The following is a 19,102-nucleotide window of genomic DNA, read 5'->3' on the forward strand; positions in this document are numbered from 1 at the left end:
AAACAATTACGTATGTACGTCTGAGAGACTGAGAACATAATTTAAGATGCAATGTTTATAAATAGAAACATATATATACCCGTCGGTCCAATGAATAATTTGGTGTCGGTCATTGGCTCCAGTCTAGACACATGAGTGCATTATTAACTGAGCATTAATATCTAAATTATTGATTTCCAAGAATCTTTTGACTTTGTTAATGTTAATTTTCAATTACTGAAGCCCTATTTTTTCTGTTGGCCACAGAAAAAAATAAAAAAGGGGGAAGCCCCTTTTTTAAGATATATTTGTCTATTCACTACTGCTTGAACTTTTTTAGGATGTGATGTATTTCTATCTTCTAGACACTGATAGTCCACTTAAATTTTTAGTATTATTTTTTTTATCCATATTAATTATTGATAAATTTCATTATATTAATTATTCGTACTCTCTCTTGCTTGCTCCTCATAAATAAGAGCATTTTCAGAAACTTAGCTGTCATTTTTACATATTCATTGTGTTTAACTGATTCTAAACAATTTTTTATTTATACTACTTTTGGTCCTAATTATAAAAGTTAGTTGACTAATTAAAGAAATTAAGAAAAAAAATTAAGTTAGTTATTTGTAATAAATATGTATTGTCTTTCCTAAAATATCCTTATTAATCACATATATTAGTTAGAACTACCATTGTTAGAAAGACTACTTTGAAAAAAATACATAAATATGAGAGACAAAGTAGAGTGAGGTTTTATATTTAGAACCAAAATAAAAATCAAACAAAATTTTATATTAAAGAGCGGAGATAGTATAATTTAACTATTTGTATTTTGTAAAAAATAATAGGAAGGAGTATCATATTTAAATTTTCATTTCCGAAGCACTCTGCTAAATAATAAATGTGTTGAACTGAATTCTCTTACCGAATGTGAGTTGTCAGTCAACACATACCATGTGTATGTGCAAGCAGCCTAAGATTTTGAAATATAAATATAGCTTATTAGCATGTATGACTAGTTTATAGCTAATATTCTGGCAAAAAAAAAAAAGCTTATAACTAATACGTTAAATTAACAAGGTATGATTTTTCACGGAAAACTCTAAAGCTTTTTTCTATTCGTGACATTTTTTACAAAAAAAAAATATATAAGGTTACTATAATATTGGTCCATCAAGTTTGTCTTCGTTTTGATTTTAATCCTTTCAGTTTCAAACATAGGCTTTATTCCTTGAAGGGACAAATAATTCAGATTTTTATTGTATCATAGGATCAATGTTTTAAAGAAAGAAAACTTGAGGGATCAAAACTAAATAAGGACAAATTTAAAGGGCCAAAAATTATATTAACCCAAAAATATACTATTTATAAATTTGTAAATAATTTGACTTATTATTAATTTTATACACACTGATACGTGATAGATTAATTGAATATTAGTAGTATAGAATTATATGGGGGGAAAAAACATGAGATAAGAAAAAATTGTGCACATTCTAACATTATTCTTGCGTTTTTGTTTTCCATTTTGTCATAGCCTGACATAATGAAAAATCATTTAAATTTAAATTCTTACAAAGAGGAATATAAACATGGAGAGTGTACATTCCTATATTATAATTAAAATAATATAAGTAGTAAAAGATGTCAAGAGTGTATTTTAATCATCTATTTAATTCAATTTCAAGCTTTTTAAAGAACGAAATTAACCACTTGAACAGTCTAACAGTTAAAGAATATCCTCCTCTCTTTTTTTTATAGGACAAAATCTTCAAGATTTTAATGTTTTTATTTATAATATATTTTACAAAATTTAGGCAATAAAAATATTATTTTAGAAAAAGCCCCTTTAAAAAGGTGCTTTTGATTAAGGATGTCAATTGTTTTTTCATATGTGTAAAGCAAGCAATTTTATGTTAAAAAAATAGTGGAAGGAGTGCTAATCACTCAAATAGAATCACATATTTAATAGCATAAAGGAGCAATTTTATTTTTATCTTATTTTAAGTGTATTTAACACCCTGATATTTTTAGCGAGGCAATTTTATCATAATTTTATTTTTACAATTTTACGCATAATCTTTTGTTTTGATGCAATTATATACGTATGTACTTTAGCTTATTTATACAAGATTTTGGTTTGGTTTCTTAATTTATTAAAATACTACTTTCAACCCTAATTATAAGATGAAATGCATTATTATTTGAAAATATTATCTCAGTATTTAAAATTTGAATGTCGACATGTTTTTAACTAATGAAACTAATGACGTTACGATGAAAAAATAAAAAAGATGCTTTATAAAACTAAGGAATTAAAATAAAATTTTACATAAAATTAAAGAACTAAAAATTAAAGATATATTCTTGTTTTTCTGGCCAAAAAAGGCAGAGTAGTATATTATTGTTTAAAAAAAAGAACAAAATAATACATGATCAATCACTTTAAAGAAAACTAATTGTGGGGGATTAGCAAAGGTGCTTTTAACCGTTAACTTGCATCACTCTCATGGAATTCGAGGGCCTAAAAGTCAACATTGGAATAATGCATGAATATGAGCAGTGATGTCCACCTAATATTCAGCTATCATTATTTCGCTTTTTTTTTGGCCAATAATTTACTTGAGTTAATGGCTTAATGCAAATTTTGATATCTTAAATTTGCCTTTATTTTGATTTTAGTTTCTAAAGTTTCAAACCATAAGTTTTGGATCCCCGAGTTTTTTATTTATTTATAACATTAGCCATATAATGCAATAAAGACTTAAATCATTTTTCTCTCTGAGAGACCAAAACCTATGATTTGAAATTTGAAGAATTGAAACCAAAATAGGAACAAACTTGAAGAACTAAAGATTATATTAATCCAATTTGCTTTCATCAGTTATCACCGTTCCGTTATAATCATTTTTCTTTCTTTACTGTGGCAAAACATAATCATTGCTTTCATAAGTAGCAAGCAATATTAGAAAAAGCATAATCTTGCTCATCATCTTTTGATTTCGCTTGAGCACTCATAATTTCCCACTATTTATAGTCCCATGAATTTCAGGGAATCTTTCTTTCATCACGTCCCCACTGTTTTTTTAATCTTTATCTCAAGTTCTCTCATCGTCCATTATTAAATAACTTTGATAATTATGAAGTCACTCATATAGTCTTTATATTAATAGGCTTAAGAAATATATTTTGTGATACTAATAAAAATTGGTTCACCTGATAAAGAGTTAACTCATAAAATCGTCATGTCAAATTTCACATTATCAATATGAGGATTTTGTTTGTGAATAAATACTTCTATAAGTGTTTTTTTTAGCTTAGAAACATGTCCTAACTTTTATAAGTATTTGAACGTTGAAATCCGACTCACTTAAATTTTTTTATTTCATATTTTATTAAAAATATAAGCCATCAAGTACTGCACAAAACTCGTACACATTACAGCCTCTAGACAATGTTACGGATTTTTATTTGCATTGATGATATTAATAATGCTATTAACTAACTAAGATTGGTTAATGAAGGCATCCTCCAACGTGGCCTTCACGTTATACCATCTCCTGTCCTTTTTAAGATTTTTCTTGATTCAAATGATTATAAGAGACACATATTTTAGATGTGTGATCACAACAGTAATTAGATAATTAAGGATCGGAATTTTTACAAAATCTCAATTTTTTACACACTAGCCCTGTTTTTAATGCATCCCAATCTCATCATTTCTTTTGCTCTCCAGCTCTATAATTATGACCCCGAAAAAAACAAGAGTACATCATAACTTCAATAAAAAATCAATATTTATATTATTGATCTTATTTTATTTTATATTGATGCTTCTATTATGAATTCATCCCCAAGCAATAAAATCTAACAAATCATCATATCCAAAATTAATTATCATGGAGTAATGATATAATTATTGACTATATGAACATTAATTACATACTACCTAATGCCCACGTGTAAATTTTAAAACTATCATGAAAAATTAGAAAAGATAAATAAAATTTTGAACCTTCCATATGAAACTTCAAATAATTTAAATCCATCATTTGAAAAAAAAAATATTGTTTTTTTAACAGTACCAGATGATTCTTCCTCAAATTCGATTCTGATTGTACTTCCTTTTTCCAATCTACTTTAAATTTTTACCTTTATTTATTTTAATCTGCAAGCATTTAAAATCAATGATGAATCATCAAAAGGACAAAGGAAAATCAATCATAGACAGACACACCCTGTAGGATTTAACCAATACTACAGAACAAAAAACCAAGCATTCATTTTTTTTCCTATTACATAATTTTTGAGGCACAGATAAAAGATAAAATAATGGTAATTAATAAAGGTGGTTGACATTGGCTGTATCATGGCACATTAATGTCTTCTGATAATGAGAAAGTGACGGGTTAAGATTATGACCATAATGATGAACAATATAAACAGACAGATCTGTTCATCATGGAGCGCTGTACAAATATTTTAGTAAATAGAAAGTTCATTGCATTTTATAAACACTTCATTATAACCTTGTTTAAATTCCTGAGATTTTTGTGCATACATGTTCAACTCAGCATGATGCTTTGTCTTGTATCATAAACTGTCCATTTTAATTATTTTGTTGAGGTTTAACCCCCGGTGTCCTCCTATATTAAATATTACTCCTTCGGTTCTTAATACAGGGTTTAATTATTAGTTGATTTTGGTTTTATTTCTTATATTTATCAATTTTTTTTAAACTATCTCTATGGATACTCCCTCAACCATAATCAAGTAGAAGAAGAATGGAGAATATTAAAAAAGATGATTATGGTATTTTAAGAAAAACATGTCATATTTCTTATAATTAACTAACTCACCTAACCTTTTTAATCTAATAAAATTAGTTAAATAGGTTTTATATTGAGAAGTATCAATTTACCATAACTGTCTTTTTTTTTTAAAAAAATGAAGTGCCTAAAATGAAATTCATGGACCTCGTGACTTGGTTAAGAGAGGTTTATTTTATATCTGAAGAATGGGCTCTAATGGACATTATTGGGTCAGGCTCATTTAGATTGCGTCGCTGAGCCCAATTCCGTTCTTTTCAATCTGAGAGCCCAATTTGCGCTGACTATCACGTACCTTTGCTTTTTGTCCACAAGTATTCTTTCATTGGATTTTTTTTTTTTGGTACAGTCTTTCATTGGATTTTGTTTGAGTTATTATCGAACACTAAATGCGTCCACCTCTTCCAACAAGAACTCAAACCCATATATCACTTGAAGCCCAAGGTGGGAAATATGAGGTGATACTTTAGTATGTTGAGAATTCAAAACCTTTTAATCCAAATAAATAAATAAATCCCACGCATTTGCACAACATGAGATAAATCACATCACATTATTATTTATTAATTCTGATTTTGAATATCAACAACTTAGCGATGGCCCAAAAAAAAAATTTAGAGTTATGTTATAATTTTTTTTACCAGAAAGTTATGTTCTAATATTGGTGGCTCATAATTTTGTAGGAATATTTGGCGTTTGATATTAAGAAAGTATTGGTGTTAATTATTCATTTTTCTCGGGATCAAAATATTTAAACTAATTAAAACTTACTCTAGTTTTTTTTCCGACAAGTACTCAATGTAGCCAAATAATTCCTAGCCATCTGCTCATGTTAATCTGATTAGTGGAAGCCATGAAATTAAGCCAATCTAATTTGCCATTCAAAATATGCACTCCTCTTGTCCTAAACCTATTTTGTAGTGTAAATAAATCAGTACTCATCGGTAGGAACTCTCACACTTGAAATGCATAACTCTATATTTAGGAAAGATTTAAAGGAGATGTCTTGTATCATTGGACCAGAAGGCTCCCATTGAAATAATAGATTGCAATCAATTGTCCTATATGCGATTTGAATAAATACGAACGCATAATTAAGAAAAGAAAAGAAAAGAAAGGAAAATGGAAGGATAATCATAACATTTACATATTTGGGGGGGGGGAGAATCAGGAGGACACAAACCACATGAAGTAGGTTGACCAAAGGGTAACAGCAACTGAGGCCAACGCATATGTCCATAGCATTATAACCGAACACTCACTCTCAGTCCCTCCGAACAACTGGGACATCGTACCTGCCAATGTTGACTTACAATAAGAACCAATCCATACAAATATTTCTAAATTATGTCGTTGATAATAATGTCTTCGAGAAAATATAACTACATCCATCTTTCGTGACTGAATTTACTGGTTTCAAAAGCAAAGTTACCTATATTCATGGCAGGTGGAAGTGCATACTGCAGCAGAAGCACAAACTGATATAGAGGATCTGAATTCACCAATCCAATTTTTATTGCCCCTTTAACTACCAGAGCCCCCATTATCGGCAGGAAAATATATCGAACTGCTATAATTCCCACGGTTGTTGACCACATAATAGATGTTCCTTTTAGGCCTGGTCCAATCACATGAACTTAGAAGAAGTTTTCCATAAACCAACACAAAGAAAAGATAGATATCTTAAAATTGAACCATATCAGAAACTTCATGGCTTGCTTTGCATTATAGTTTACCTCTGTAAAGGTTTGCCCCCAGAATAATGGTGACGGTTGGGATGGCTGCATCCCTGAATGCAATAGGACAAAGAAATGAAAGTGAGATATCTTCCATTGGATGATAGAATTAACTGTAACTTTGAAGCAATGAATGATCAGAGTTGTAACAGAGAAGTGGCAAGTTAAAATGCTGTAGGTTTTGCCTCATGAAATGTATAATCTATAGGGAAATAAAAGTACTAATTAAGAAAATAGTGATTAGCAGTACTGAGATGGATGATCAGTTAAGAACATTTTTGATTAAGGGTCATGTCCATCTAAAAACTTAAAGATGCAATCTTGTTGCATACCCCAGCATTGAAGCCGAGTTTTCAACCACGCGAAGTGGAGCATCACTTCCAACCAAGATATTACGAATCTGGGGAATTAAACCGATGACAAATCCAGCAATCTGTAATAAAAAGAAGATATATTTAACTGGATAATTGCAGAAAGAACTTTTAAAACAACATAAGAAGCTATTTTTCCATCCTCTCTAAACGAATATCATGCTTGTGAAAACAATATGGGAAATTCATCATATAACAATTACAGCCTAGAAGAAGATACCTCGTTCAATTCCCATCTGGAATCAATACTCTACTTTCAAAACTGGAAATTACCCCTCTCCTATCCATATTTCTAATAACTCAGCTAACAGAGCCACCCCCATTAGGCTATCACTTGTTCATGGCACACTCCCCTAGTCCCATTCCTCTGGAAACAACCAATGAAGAGTTTAAGGTGGAATCTTACATTCAATGATAGTTGAGAGGGAATTTCTTCTTTTTTGATGTTGATGGGAGTACTTATGAATGGTTCAAAAAGCTATACATAAAGCTTATCGCCAAGGACAGACAGAAACAGGGGTGTCCACTCCAATATAACTATCGTGCATCGAAGATAAGTGACTACAAAAATTTTCAAGGCAATGGAAACTCTTTCATACCGCTGCAATGGTTGATGGTGCAAACATGGCCTTCCAATTGACGCTTCTTGAAATCTTGGTTAAGTGAGACTTAATTTTTTCTGAGATTGGTATCTGGATTGAAATTCCAACAAAATAAAAACGTAAATATAAATATAATTATGAGCTTTATAACTGCATATTTTTTCTATTGTGCTTTCAGTTTATTTTTGCACGTTGCCAGAGGCTTCTTGAGTATTGTGCCTTCAACATGCACTGGTTAAAGTGGGAAAAGAAACCAGAAGCATGGGTTTAATTTCTACTTGTAACATTGATCTTTAAAAATAGGAATTTTTTATACTTATGGTATCTTAATGAATAATACTTTTGGTCCTAATTATAAGATCTCGTTTATAGGCTACAAACAAGGTCTTATAATTAGGATCGGAGATAGTATAAATCACTAACAAACAAAATTCCAGCCTTTTCTTGTTGACTTCTTTAAATATAATTGCTAGATTTAGTGTTTCTGCCCAGCGAACTATTCTTAAAGCATAAACTCTTCCCAATCAATGTGAAATATCTCAGTTTAAGAGAAGTTTGCAGCAACCTTCTTATTTTCTACAGATTCCGCATCAGGAAGCAGTAGAGTATATGCATCATCCATAGCATCTTTTGAAGGATCAAGCGTTTCTGAGCATTCATTTGGCAGTGATTCTGGATTTTCTCCTGAAGCTTTCAATTTGCTGATATCATCATCTGCATTACCTTCTCTGTGGAATTTACTTGCGGAATTCCTCATAATGTTGTACACATATGACCACAGAAAAACAGATCCAAGCTGATGTTCACCCAAATGAACCCCAGTCCAGACAACAAGAACAGTATCAACTAGCTGACTTAATTAAACCGCATATTCTATCAAAATTCACTATTTCAGAATTCAACCCCATAGAGCCAATGAAGCAGCATACCGCCATAGAAAGTGAAGCATAAGCCATCCCATACTTGTGGCAGACATCTGGATCACCAAAGGGACTGCCTTTCTCTTTGCAAATGGCTGGGATAATGACGATGGGCAAGTTTCCTAAATTTCCTGTTCATATAAACTCAGAGCATTTATTCAAAAGGCCTGCATGAAGCATTGAAGTTGATAAAATCTTAATCTTACATAAAACTAGTGAGACAGCACGAAACTGAAAATTTCATAAATCATTCACTTGTGTAATATACCAGATGCCTGTTATCAGAAACTGCAGACTCTGTGAAAGTACAATTATTGTACCATTTATTTCTTTGCAGAACAAGTGAATCCAAAGATACATATGGATATAAAATGTCTATCCGTACAAGTTTAGCATTTTTGTAGAACTACTTTTTCTGTTTTCAGAACAAGCTGAGCTACGTTAGAAAGGAAGCTTAATTTTAGACAGAGAACTATATTAAAAAAAAAAAAAAAAAAAAAACTATGAGGAATGTATGCATATGCCAAGGTTATACATGAGTTCTTTAGTCCATCTTTTCAAATGTTTAACTTGCTACGTGATGGCTCCAGAAACATACACATTTGCGTTATTTCTGATTGAAAGGAGGCTTATGAGTATCAATTCAAAATCTTCCAGGAGTTGAAACATGCAAGGATCACAGAGTCTTTTAGGGACTAAATCTGCATTTTTAAGATGCAGAGCATAATGAATGTGACATGCAAATTTTAGTCTACCTGCTGCACAGCAACCCATGATCAGGCCTTCCGAGTGTTTAGGAGGCCTTGTGAGTTTAATGAGCACCCAACCTAAGGCTGAGCCTATTAAAAATGTGGCCAGAACATTGACTGGCATGAACCACCTAAATGTCAGACACAAAATGTGACAAGCCATGAGTTAAAATGAGGAAAATCACTCCTCTCACAAGACGTAAATCTGAAATGATTACTTACAACGACGCAAAACTCTCCCAGGTAATAGTTTTTGCCAAATTGTCGCTCACCATTGCAGGATTGAACACATAAAACACCATCTATATCACACAGAGAACTCATGTCAGTACGGTCACACACCCACACAAATTTTCTGAAGCATTCAAGCCCTTACATGATTCACATGCTTCCGTGCAGTTTCTCCCAATATGTCTAACCGATCCAGTGCGAGTAATAAGCCTAGAACCGAAATCAGTAATACTTTGATCACAGGGACAGAGGCAACATAGAAAAGCTGCAGAAACCCCATATTCACGATTCTTCCGAAAACAAATGCCAATATATCCTACACAAGGAAAAGGGACTTGTAAGTGTAACAACAAAACCAGAGACATAATCTTCTGCAGTTTTCTACTATAAGAAGACCTCAAGAGATGTGATTTTGCAGGGAGAACGCGTTCGATAGCGCAGCTTCTATAACATGCATACACACAACACTTGTTCTTAAACAAAATGAACATACGAATGGGAATGGAAGCTCAGTCGTTTAAACAGTGCTATTTAACAATGGTTTGTCAGGAGACAAGATGATGATAAATGATTAATTGATGGAGGGGGGAAAAAAAAACAAGAGATGGGCAAACGGGACCATATTTGTATAGTCCATCTTCCTTACCTAAGAAGCTCTAGAGAAACCTCTGTGTCTTAAAGCAGAGGTGGCTGAAAAAGCCAAGGAGCAAGGACCAAAAATGAAAGAAAAGCCGGGGGAGAGAATAGAAAAAAGAAAGAAAATAAAGGTGAGTCCTTTTGAAGCTGGCTTTAACCCATAAAGCTCACGTCGGTATGATGATTAGATGCCTCTTTTTTTTTTATTAATTTTTTTTAAAATTATCTTTATAGTAGTAACACATGTTAAAAGTTTTATTTAGCTAATATATTTGGTTAGTAAAAGTAAATTAGAAAAGACAACATCAAGTTATTACAAATAATAAATTTAACTAATTTTTTTAATCTATTCAAATTAGACAATTAGTTTTTATATTGAGTACCGGCTTAGTATGCAAGTTGAATTTAAAACGAGTTAAAACTTTATAAAGTTCTTTTCTTTTTTCCATCTTCTGGGAAAACAGGAGAAGCAAAATGCAAAACAAACACGAATTGGTTATTGGTCGATACGCGACAAAATGCCGCCACCAAATCATAGTGCACAATCAAAGCAGAGCCTCAGAGTGACCTTATCGCGCGGTGCATGTGACTCAATTTTGGGCACCGAGCCGTCATCGTATGTGACCCACAATCGCAACAGGAATATGCGCAAGAACTCAAAAGTTGGGAATGAACTCATAAAGTTGGGTCGACGTCTTAATCAGAAACCACGATAGAATGGATCAGATTCATCCGTCTACCTTTCACGGACACAATACGATGCTTCCTTCCCCTTTCCATTTCCTTTTGTCGCTGCATGTCTCAGCCGCTGCCCATCTTCTTGCGTCTTGCCTCGTAGAGTTAAGTTTGTTTCACTCTGTTGAAATTTCAAAATCGAATCCAAAATGCAAACGAAGATGTAGGCGCAGCTGCGTTTCCGATACAAACGGGAATTGGACGAGCGATGGAACCGAGGAAAGGGGGGGCTTTTAACGAGTATTCCGGCCAACTTCCGTTTAAGTTCGGAAAAAAGAACTTAAATTGTTGTTCTCAATTTCGCCACAAATTCTAAAGGGAAATTCTAATTACAAGTTAACCTCATTTAGATAAGACAAAACAGAGCACATAATCAAACGTTGTTGGCTAACACGGCTCAACTTTCAATTGCGGACTACGGACACCTGAACACTGAATGGTGGCCAAAGATTTACGTACGCTTGAGACAAGCAGTGGATCAGATTTATATGGAGTTAAGTGATCCACGATTCTTCCATAAGTCCAAGTCCAAATACGACAATTAAATATATGAAGTGACTTGCCGATCCAAAAACAAGCAAGTCACAGATGTGGTGGGGCCGTGGGGCCAGTTCATTTGTTTGCAGACGAACCAGAAAACAGGAGGTTACTATGAAGACTCTGCATGCACAATTGGCCAACAAGGAATCAAAACAGCAAAGAAAGAGAGATAGAAAACTATAAATCATATAAAACAAAAAGAGTGAAAGCACGCCGTTGAAGATAATCATATGACATGTGATATACATGCAAACAAAACTTACGTCAATTTGGTTCCCAGTCCAACTATCCAATTGAATCTTAACATATGTTATCTTTATTGAATTTTCCTCCATCCAAACATAATATTTCTCCCTCCTTAATATAATGTCTATTTAACTAATTTGATTAGATTAAAAAAATCAGATAAGTTAGTTAATTATAAAAAATATGATACTCCTCCGGTCCTTATTATAAGACCCAATTTGACTTTTATTTAGTCCTAATTATAAGACCCAATCCATTTTGTCTCTTATATTTATGCTTTTTTTTCTAAGATAATCCTTTTAATAATGATAGTTTTAGCCAATATACTTAATTAGCAAGGATATTTTAGGAATGACAATACTTATTTATTATAAATAACCAACTTAACTTACTTCCTTAATCTCCTCAAATAAGTCAATTGGGTCTTATAATTAAGACCGGAGGAGTATATTTTTCTTAAAACACCATAATCATCTTCCTTAATATCCTCATTCCCTCTTCTACTTGATTATAGTTGAGGGAGTATCCATAGGAATAATTTAGAAAAAATTGATGAATATAAGAAATAAGTTTATATTTATAATTAAAATCTACTTAACAATTAGATCTTATATTAAGAATCAGAGGAATAGTTTTTTCCAAAAACATACACATAAATTTGAGACAAAATGAATTCATATCATCTATTTAAAATTAAAGGAAACCCTTGTTTATTATGATTATGCAAGTTGATGGGAAGCTCGTGACAAACACATAATGCAGGGATATTTACAATATAGGCCTATGCAGATATTCATTGAATTCGAACCTCACCTGCTATTCTTATATTTTGTTTTAGGAGGTGTTTGGAAGCACTCAAAAAGTGCTTCTTTAAAAATACTTTTTCGTAAAACGAGATAAATTTTTTTATATATTTATTTCGTACACCGTAAAAATACTTTTAAAATCATGATTTTAATTCTATCTAAATACTTTCTAAACAAAAAAGATTTTTGAGCCCGTAAATAAATAAATAAAAGAAGGATTAATCGAGCTGCTAATAGATCGGGTGTTGGATGTTCTGCATGCTGGCGCCCAGTTGATCCTATAGGAACTAGCAAAGACTTGTTGAATCGGAGTAGGACGAAGGGTGAGAATGTACTTTGCATTTATATAACTTTTGCCTGGAGTATTGTATGAGTATTACAGGACTACTGGCCCCCCTGTTCCCCTTTCCATTTCCTAAAGGCACCGATTGGCAATGATAGCCTCAGTTCAATTTATGCGATGATTTATAATCATTTCATCTTTTTATAGGTATAGGGTAATTTTTTGTTTTTTTGGCCTGGTATAGGTATAGGGTAATTTATGCTTACCACTTGCCTCAAGGGACCTTTATTTGACATGTAATGATGACGCCGAACAATACCATAAGTACCTATTTGGGAGGTCTGAAGAAAAGACACTTCCACATTTTACAAAACAGTATTTTTTTCACATGTTTATTGTCCGTATAGTGCAAAAATAGTTTTTTTTTACATCGGATCTCGAGGCCCATATACCAGGAAAAGGGATTCTGCTGGGAGCTTAGGGCGTGTTTGGATTAGTGGTGGAGAAGTAACTTTTTTTTCAATCTGACTTCTACAGAAGTCAGATTGGATAAAAGCAGCTTTTTTGAGCTTATTGTATAAGTCCGTTTCAGTGACAGAAGTCAGATTGCAAAAATGTGATTCCAAACACATCCCAAATCAAAAAAGCTCCTTTTGCCGGTAGAGAAGTCAGTTTGAAACTCTAGATGTGATTCCAAACACACCCTTAATAACTTTTCAAACGCCCGTTTTAGAAGACGTGGATCAAAACTTGAGCTGAGTGAACGTGTTAAACTAATAAAGTTGCGTCTAGATTAATAGTAGTAAAAGTGACTTCTATTCTAATTGACTTTTATAAACTGAAGTTAAAGTAAAAATCAATTAGTGTAATATGATTTATGTTTAGATATATGTTTATAAAAAGTCAGTTGGAAAAATTAAAAGTTGTTTGGATAATTAATAGAAAAGTGAGTTTAGTTGTAAAATGACTAAAAAGAGCATGAATTTTATTGAATAATAGGTTTTGATATTTTATGTTTTTAATGTATAATAGTTAAAAAAATACCTAAAATTATTATGATAAAAGTATCTAGTTGGATTGTAAGCTTTGTACAATTTGATATCTAATTGAGTCATAAATACAATGTATTTTGTTTAACTTCAAATATATATGCTTTAGATATGAAATGGGTATAAAGTTCATTTTTTGTTACAAAAGAGGGAGTAGCCCAAAATCAAAGAAAACTAACTCATGGGAGAAGACCAGCTAGGAGAAGACGTAGTGGCAGAGAGAAAATGGGAGATGTTCGGCTTGAGGGAGAAGAGTGAAGAAAAAGAGAGGGAAGAGTGAGGATGAAGGGCAAATCTGCTAGGAACATTCTTAAATGAGCGTGAAATGCTATTTTAATGGTAAATAAGCTTTTTAACGCACCCAACATTACTATTCGGAACGTCTCAACGCATTTGCAGTTTCCTCCAAAAGTTGGTTACATTTTAAGGCCATCCAAATAACCTTTTTTTTTTTTTGGAAAAAATAACTCCAAACCGCAGTTTCACATGTTCCTAAGCACTTTTTCTCCTCCAAACGATGATCCAAAGGTATCCTAGATAACGTGATTGGTTAGAATTTTCAAATTTAATGTTAATATTGGTACTCATTATCATCCCAGAGCCCTTGTTCTTATATATAGAGTTCTGCTCTATTCATGGGATTTTTTTTCTTTTGGGTACAAGAGGGGGCTAAGCTATTCATAGGATTTTATTAATCGGTGAACCAAACTTTATATACCTCCTTTGTAAATTCTACCAAGTCGGTATGTACAACCCATCATCAAGTCCCTGCGGCACCCTGTTCGGGCGGACTGAAGAGAGAAAAATGGAAGAGGCTCTAATTTTTGGTGAAAGAGAATGAAAGACGGCCTTTAATCTTCAGTGAGCTATTGATTTTGAGTAGAACTCAGACATACTCAAATGTAGGGGTGTTCAATTTGTCCCGTCCCGATCGTTCCGTCCCGGTCCCGGTGAGTTTGGGACGGGACAGGACAGGACAAAAAAAATTTCGGGACGGGACGGGACAGTAACCGGGACGGGAAGGGACGGGACGCGGGACGGGGTCGTCCCGTCCCGTCCCGGGATTTTTTTTCTTTTAAAAATTATTTATTAATAATTATTATTAGATTATTTAATTTACTTATTAATAATAACTCTTATTTTTATGGTGATTTGTAGCTCTTAAGTTGTAGTATTATCTCAACAAAATCTCCTTCCTCAATAAAATAATTCATAAAGTCATTATATAGTGTTTTTTTTTACGATATTTTTTTTACAGTATTATTTTTACACCTTTTTTATGCTATATAATTATATAATTAAGCTTTCTACATAATATTTTTTTATAATGTTTTTATCTTTAAAAGCCCAATAAAAAATAAGTATTATAATATAAAAAAATTCATATAAAAAATTATGATATCTTTTTTTTAAAAAAAAAAAGGGGAAAGCGGGACCAGGACAGGACCGGAACGGGATGGGACACAGGACAAAATTCCTGTCCCATCCCTGTTCACCAGGATAGGACCGGGATGGGCCGGTCCCGATCACGTTCCATGAACACCCCTACTCAAATGTATGATTTTGATTCTTAAAAAATAAAAATAAGGTCTCTTTTTGTCTTATCCTTCGGCCCAGATTTCAGATTCTGGCTTAGCTTTGTCTTACCTTCCGGCTTAGTTTTCAGATCCTGGCTTAGCGATTAGCTTTAAGCTATGCTCTGCAGGTCCCACAAACAGAGTTTAACATTGGACTTTTTTTTTTTTTTGGTGACAAGTTTAACATTGGACTTTGCTAACACCGTTTCTCTATTTGCACCGCAATGATTCTTTTGCTGCGGTATTCTGCTCATCAAAAATAAATATTAGAAATATTTCAGAAAATTTTCAGCCTAACCATGCATTTGAAATATCCTTGAGGCTTGAGCATCAAGCTCACTTTTCCGTTCATCCAGCCTTTTACCAATCTGGAAGCGACTAGCCGTGAAATCTACATGTAGGCTACAAAAAACCAAATCAACACAAACGTGCTTCTATGATAATTTCCTGGCCGCAATTTGACTTGTATCGAGAACACACAGCAATAGGAGGAAGCAGTTATGCCAAAATGAAAGCAAATATTTTTGTATCATCACAAATCTGGAGATCAAGTACAACAATCAATGATAAATCAATGCTATAGGCCCAATAAATCATATTACACATTCCACGGAGGGGATCCGCATTGTGCTTCGTTGCGTCCACAATATTCATCATGGAGTTACAGCAGAAAAGTTATTTGCCTATCTGAAAATATCATGCAAGTTTATGATACTTTGCAGTCAGATAATGAATGCCAACATACATGCGAAGTTTCTAATTTGGCTCAGGAAGGCCTTTCTCCATTCTTCTAATAATCACACATTACTTCTAATTAAGCGTCTTTTGAGCTCTGGGAGGACCCTAGATAGTCATGGAGCCTTATCCTCCTGAAACCCGACTTCCTGCAGGTAGTGTTCGGCATCCAAAGCTGCCATGCACCCTGCACCGATAACATAATTTTCATTATCCTTGGGACAGAAATGCTTTTGATGCGTATACCTTCCTCTGACAATCAATATGCATCGTTATGCGGAAATGCAGAGGCCAATGATAACCGTCAAAGACACAGACAGCACAATCAGTCGTAATAATATAGTCTAAATTAGTTCCGGTGGAAGAGATTGAAATTTCATGGCTGAGTGATTTGAAAATGCACTGCTCTTTTCAAACTGCGACTTTATGTCCAAACACACAATTCCAGGTTGCAACAACAGAACCGCAAAGCTGAAATATTCAATGTATCTATCCTCGTTTTAAGTGTAGAAGGTTATTGAAGTTTAGGTCACCGGGCATATCAACAGTGGGAATCAATAGTTACTTTTTATCAAGCCCACATCCTCTGGCGAACAATTGTTAGATATGGTCTACACACTAGCGATCATTTCGATATTGCATATCAAGAATAGTAAAACAAACCTATAAAGCATTAAAAAGGTACAATATTTTCACCGGAAAAAAAAGGGTACAATATTAACTTCCTTCACAAAAGATATTGTTATCAATCAATACCATCCCAATCCTCAAACATACAGTCTCATTAAATCATTGCACATTTCTGCGAGTGTCAGATTACCACACTAGATCATGTGAGAAGAATAACCAAATGGTTGCACAAAGAATATTCGTCAGTCCAGACAATCGCCTCTGGTAAACATAACTAATGGCGCAGGATAAAGGAGATGTCACTTGTTTCCTCTTTCACGCAGAATAGATATTACTATATTAGACTAGCACACGTTTAGACAAACAAATTAAGAGGTAATTTCAAGAACAGGTCTAGAATCCGGATCATAATACGCATTTAAAAAGGATGTCCACTTGAGAACAAACACATTCCCAGACAAACGGAACAGCAAATAGTCACACTCACAGGAGGTAAGATCAATATCTGGAAGGAGGATGTCATCTTTCCATATCAACCTAGAAACCTCTCTCCGAACACCCCCCATCCACCCCCCTCCCCAGCCCCTCAAGGACGGGTAGAAAACTGACAATTTCTTCCTATAAAGAACTTCATACCAGCATTCATACGCAATAAATTCTCATGAACATATCGGGAAATTTGGGGTTTCAAATATGTTACATAATTCCAATAACAGTCACCTACTCACCTTTGATGAATGCATCATTACCATATAAGTAATTCACAACAGCTTATGAGGAAGAAAAAATTCCTAAAAATAACCAAAACATATATAAGAATTACCAGAGCCTGCGGCTGTAACAGCTTGCCTATACTTCTTGTCCTGGACATCCCCAGCAGCAAAAACTCCCTCGACACTGGTCTTTGTGGTCCCTGGCTTAGTCACAACGTAGCCATCAGAATCGAGTTCAAGCTGGCCATCCAAGAATTTCGTAGCAGGCTCGTGTCCAATAGCAAAGAACAATCCGGAAACATTCAAATCCGACACATTGCCAGTTGCTACATTCTTTATCTTGAGCCCCTTCAAAGATTTATCCCCATATGCTTCCACGACGGTTGAGTTCCATATCACTTCAATCTTAGGATTACTCAACGCTTTGCTCTGCATAATCTTGGAAGCTCTAAATACATCCCTCCTGTGAATGATATAAACTTTAGAACCATACTTAGTCAAGAAGGTGGCTTCTTCCATAGCCGAATCCCCGCCACCAATTACCGCCAGAGGTTTGCCCCTGAAAATGGGGGCAGCACCGTCGCAAACTGCGCAGGCCGAAATGCCCCGATTCCAGTACCCAGTGGGACCATCGCCAGAGCCAGGAAACGACAATCGCTTGGCCACGGCCCCGGTGGCGACGACAACCGATTCGGCTTCCACGGTTTTGGAATCGGTGAAAACCTTAAATGGTCTGCGTGAGAAATCTACCTTCGACACAGTCTCAGTGAAGATCTCGGTGCCGAATCGCTCTGACTGTTTCCGGCAACGATCCATGAGCTCGTGGCCCATAATACCATCAGGAAATCCGGGGAAATTCTCGACGTCCGTGGTAGTAGTGAGTTGACCACCGGGGGCAATGTCGTTGGCCATCCAACCTTCGAACATGATAGGCTTTAACTCGGCACGAGCAGCATAAATGGCAGCTGTATGCGCAGCAGGCCCACTTCCGATGATGCAAAGCTTGGTTTTGAGAATCTTGAGATCATCCATGGCGGCAAGCTTCGATGAAGAAGAAGAAGAGAATGAGGTTGCGAGTCCGAGACCCACGAGGCTACAAGCTTTGGTGAAGAGCTTCTTCCAAGGTCTAGGGTACGGGCGCATATTTTAACTGACTCTCTCTCCGCGTCCTTGCGAACCGCGGGTTTTTAACTTTTTTTCGATGGTCAAAGGATGGTCAAAGGCGCGAAATTGGAATACAAAAGAACCACGTTTCGTTTTAAGCTGCAGCTAAGGACTTCACATTGCACACGGCCTAATTCTTTTCACCAAAAGGTTACCTATTTGGTTCTTTTAATTGAAGAAAATCGTAAGAAGGAGTGTGAATTTGATATTGTTATCTGGCTTTCGCTGTGAAAGAAAAGAAAAATCTTTTTCCAATCAAGCCTGCCATATATCTAACTAGAAGAGCATAGGCTGTTTTCAGGAAAATGACTTAGAATAAAATAAGTTTTTCAGATTGAAAATTTTAAATATTTTGTATCAATTTTTTTAATTCAACGCTATATTATTGTCATTATTTTTCACAATTATTATGTGCATGCCTAAAAACTTGGTAACAATATTTGCGCCTGTTAAGTGTTTTGGGTGGTAAAAACAGAATATTGGCCTCGTTTGATATCACTTTTAAAATTATTTATCAGCAGGTTTTATGTGAATTGATACAAAATTCTTCTTACATACTTATTTTATA

At 34.1% G+C, this 19,102-nt stretch overlaps 2 protein-coding genes across 4 annotated transcripts; both read right to left on the minus strand.

The window, feature by feature from the left end:
- Positions 1–5,771: 5,771 nt before the first annotated feature.
- Positions 5,772–10,149, minus strand: LOC114739050 (protein PIN-LIKES 3-like). 3 transcript variants are annotated; one of them, XM_028927118.1, is made up of 11 exons: positions 10,067–10,149; positions 9,566–9,736; positions 9,412–9,491; positions 9,196–9,320; positions 8,450–8,571; positions 8,086–8,316; positions 7,518–7,610; positions 6,880–6,980; positions 6,548–6,600; positions 6,244–6,429; positions 5,772–6,106 (listed from the first exon to the last, which is right to left on the minus strand). In XM_028927118.1, the coding sequence occupies exons 2-11, from the start codon at positions 9,698–9,700 to the stop codon at positions 5,979–5,981; spliced, it is 1,254 nt and encodes a 417-aa protein (XP_028782951.1). In that variant the 5' UTR covers positions 9,701–9,736; positions 10,067–10,149; the 3' UTR covers positions 5,772–5,978. The 3 variants fall into 3 exon arrangements, with proteins under 3 accessions (XP_028782951.1, XP_028782953.1, XP_028782950.1); XM_028927120.1 differs by having other exon boundaries at positions 9,566–9,731; positions 10,066–10,137; XM_028927117.1 differs by lacking the exon at positions 10,067–10,149 and adding an exon at positions 9,817–9,952.
- Positions 10,150–15,801: 5,652 nt separating this feature from the next.
- Positions 15,802–18,536, minus strand: LOC114739049 (thioredoxin reductase NTRB-like). The gene is made up of 2 exons (XM_028927116.1): positions 17,481–18,536; positions 15,802–16,214 (listed from the first exon to the last, which is right to left on the minus strand). Exons 1-2 carry the CDS (start codon positions 18,511–18,513, stop codon positions 16,144–16,146), a joined length of 1,104 nt encoding a protein of 367 aa, XP_028782949.1. The 5' UTR covers positions 18,514–18,536; the 3' UTR covers positions 15,802–16,143.
- Between the last annotated feature and the right edge of the window lie 566 nt (positions 18,537–19,102).

Source organism: Neltuma alba, unplaced genomic scaffold (assembly GCF_004799145.2).
Source record: "Neltuma alba isolate B1F8T4 unplaced genomic scaffold, ASM479914v2 tig00013749_pilon, whole genome shotgun sequence".
Lineage (NCBI taxonomy): Eukaryota > Viridiplantae > Streptophyta > Magnoliopsida > Fabales > Fabaceae > Neltuma > Neltuma alba.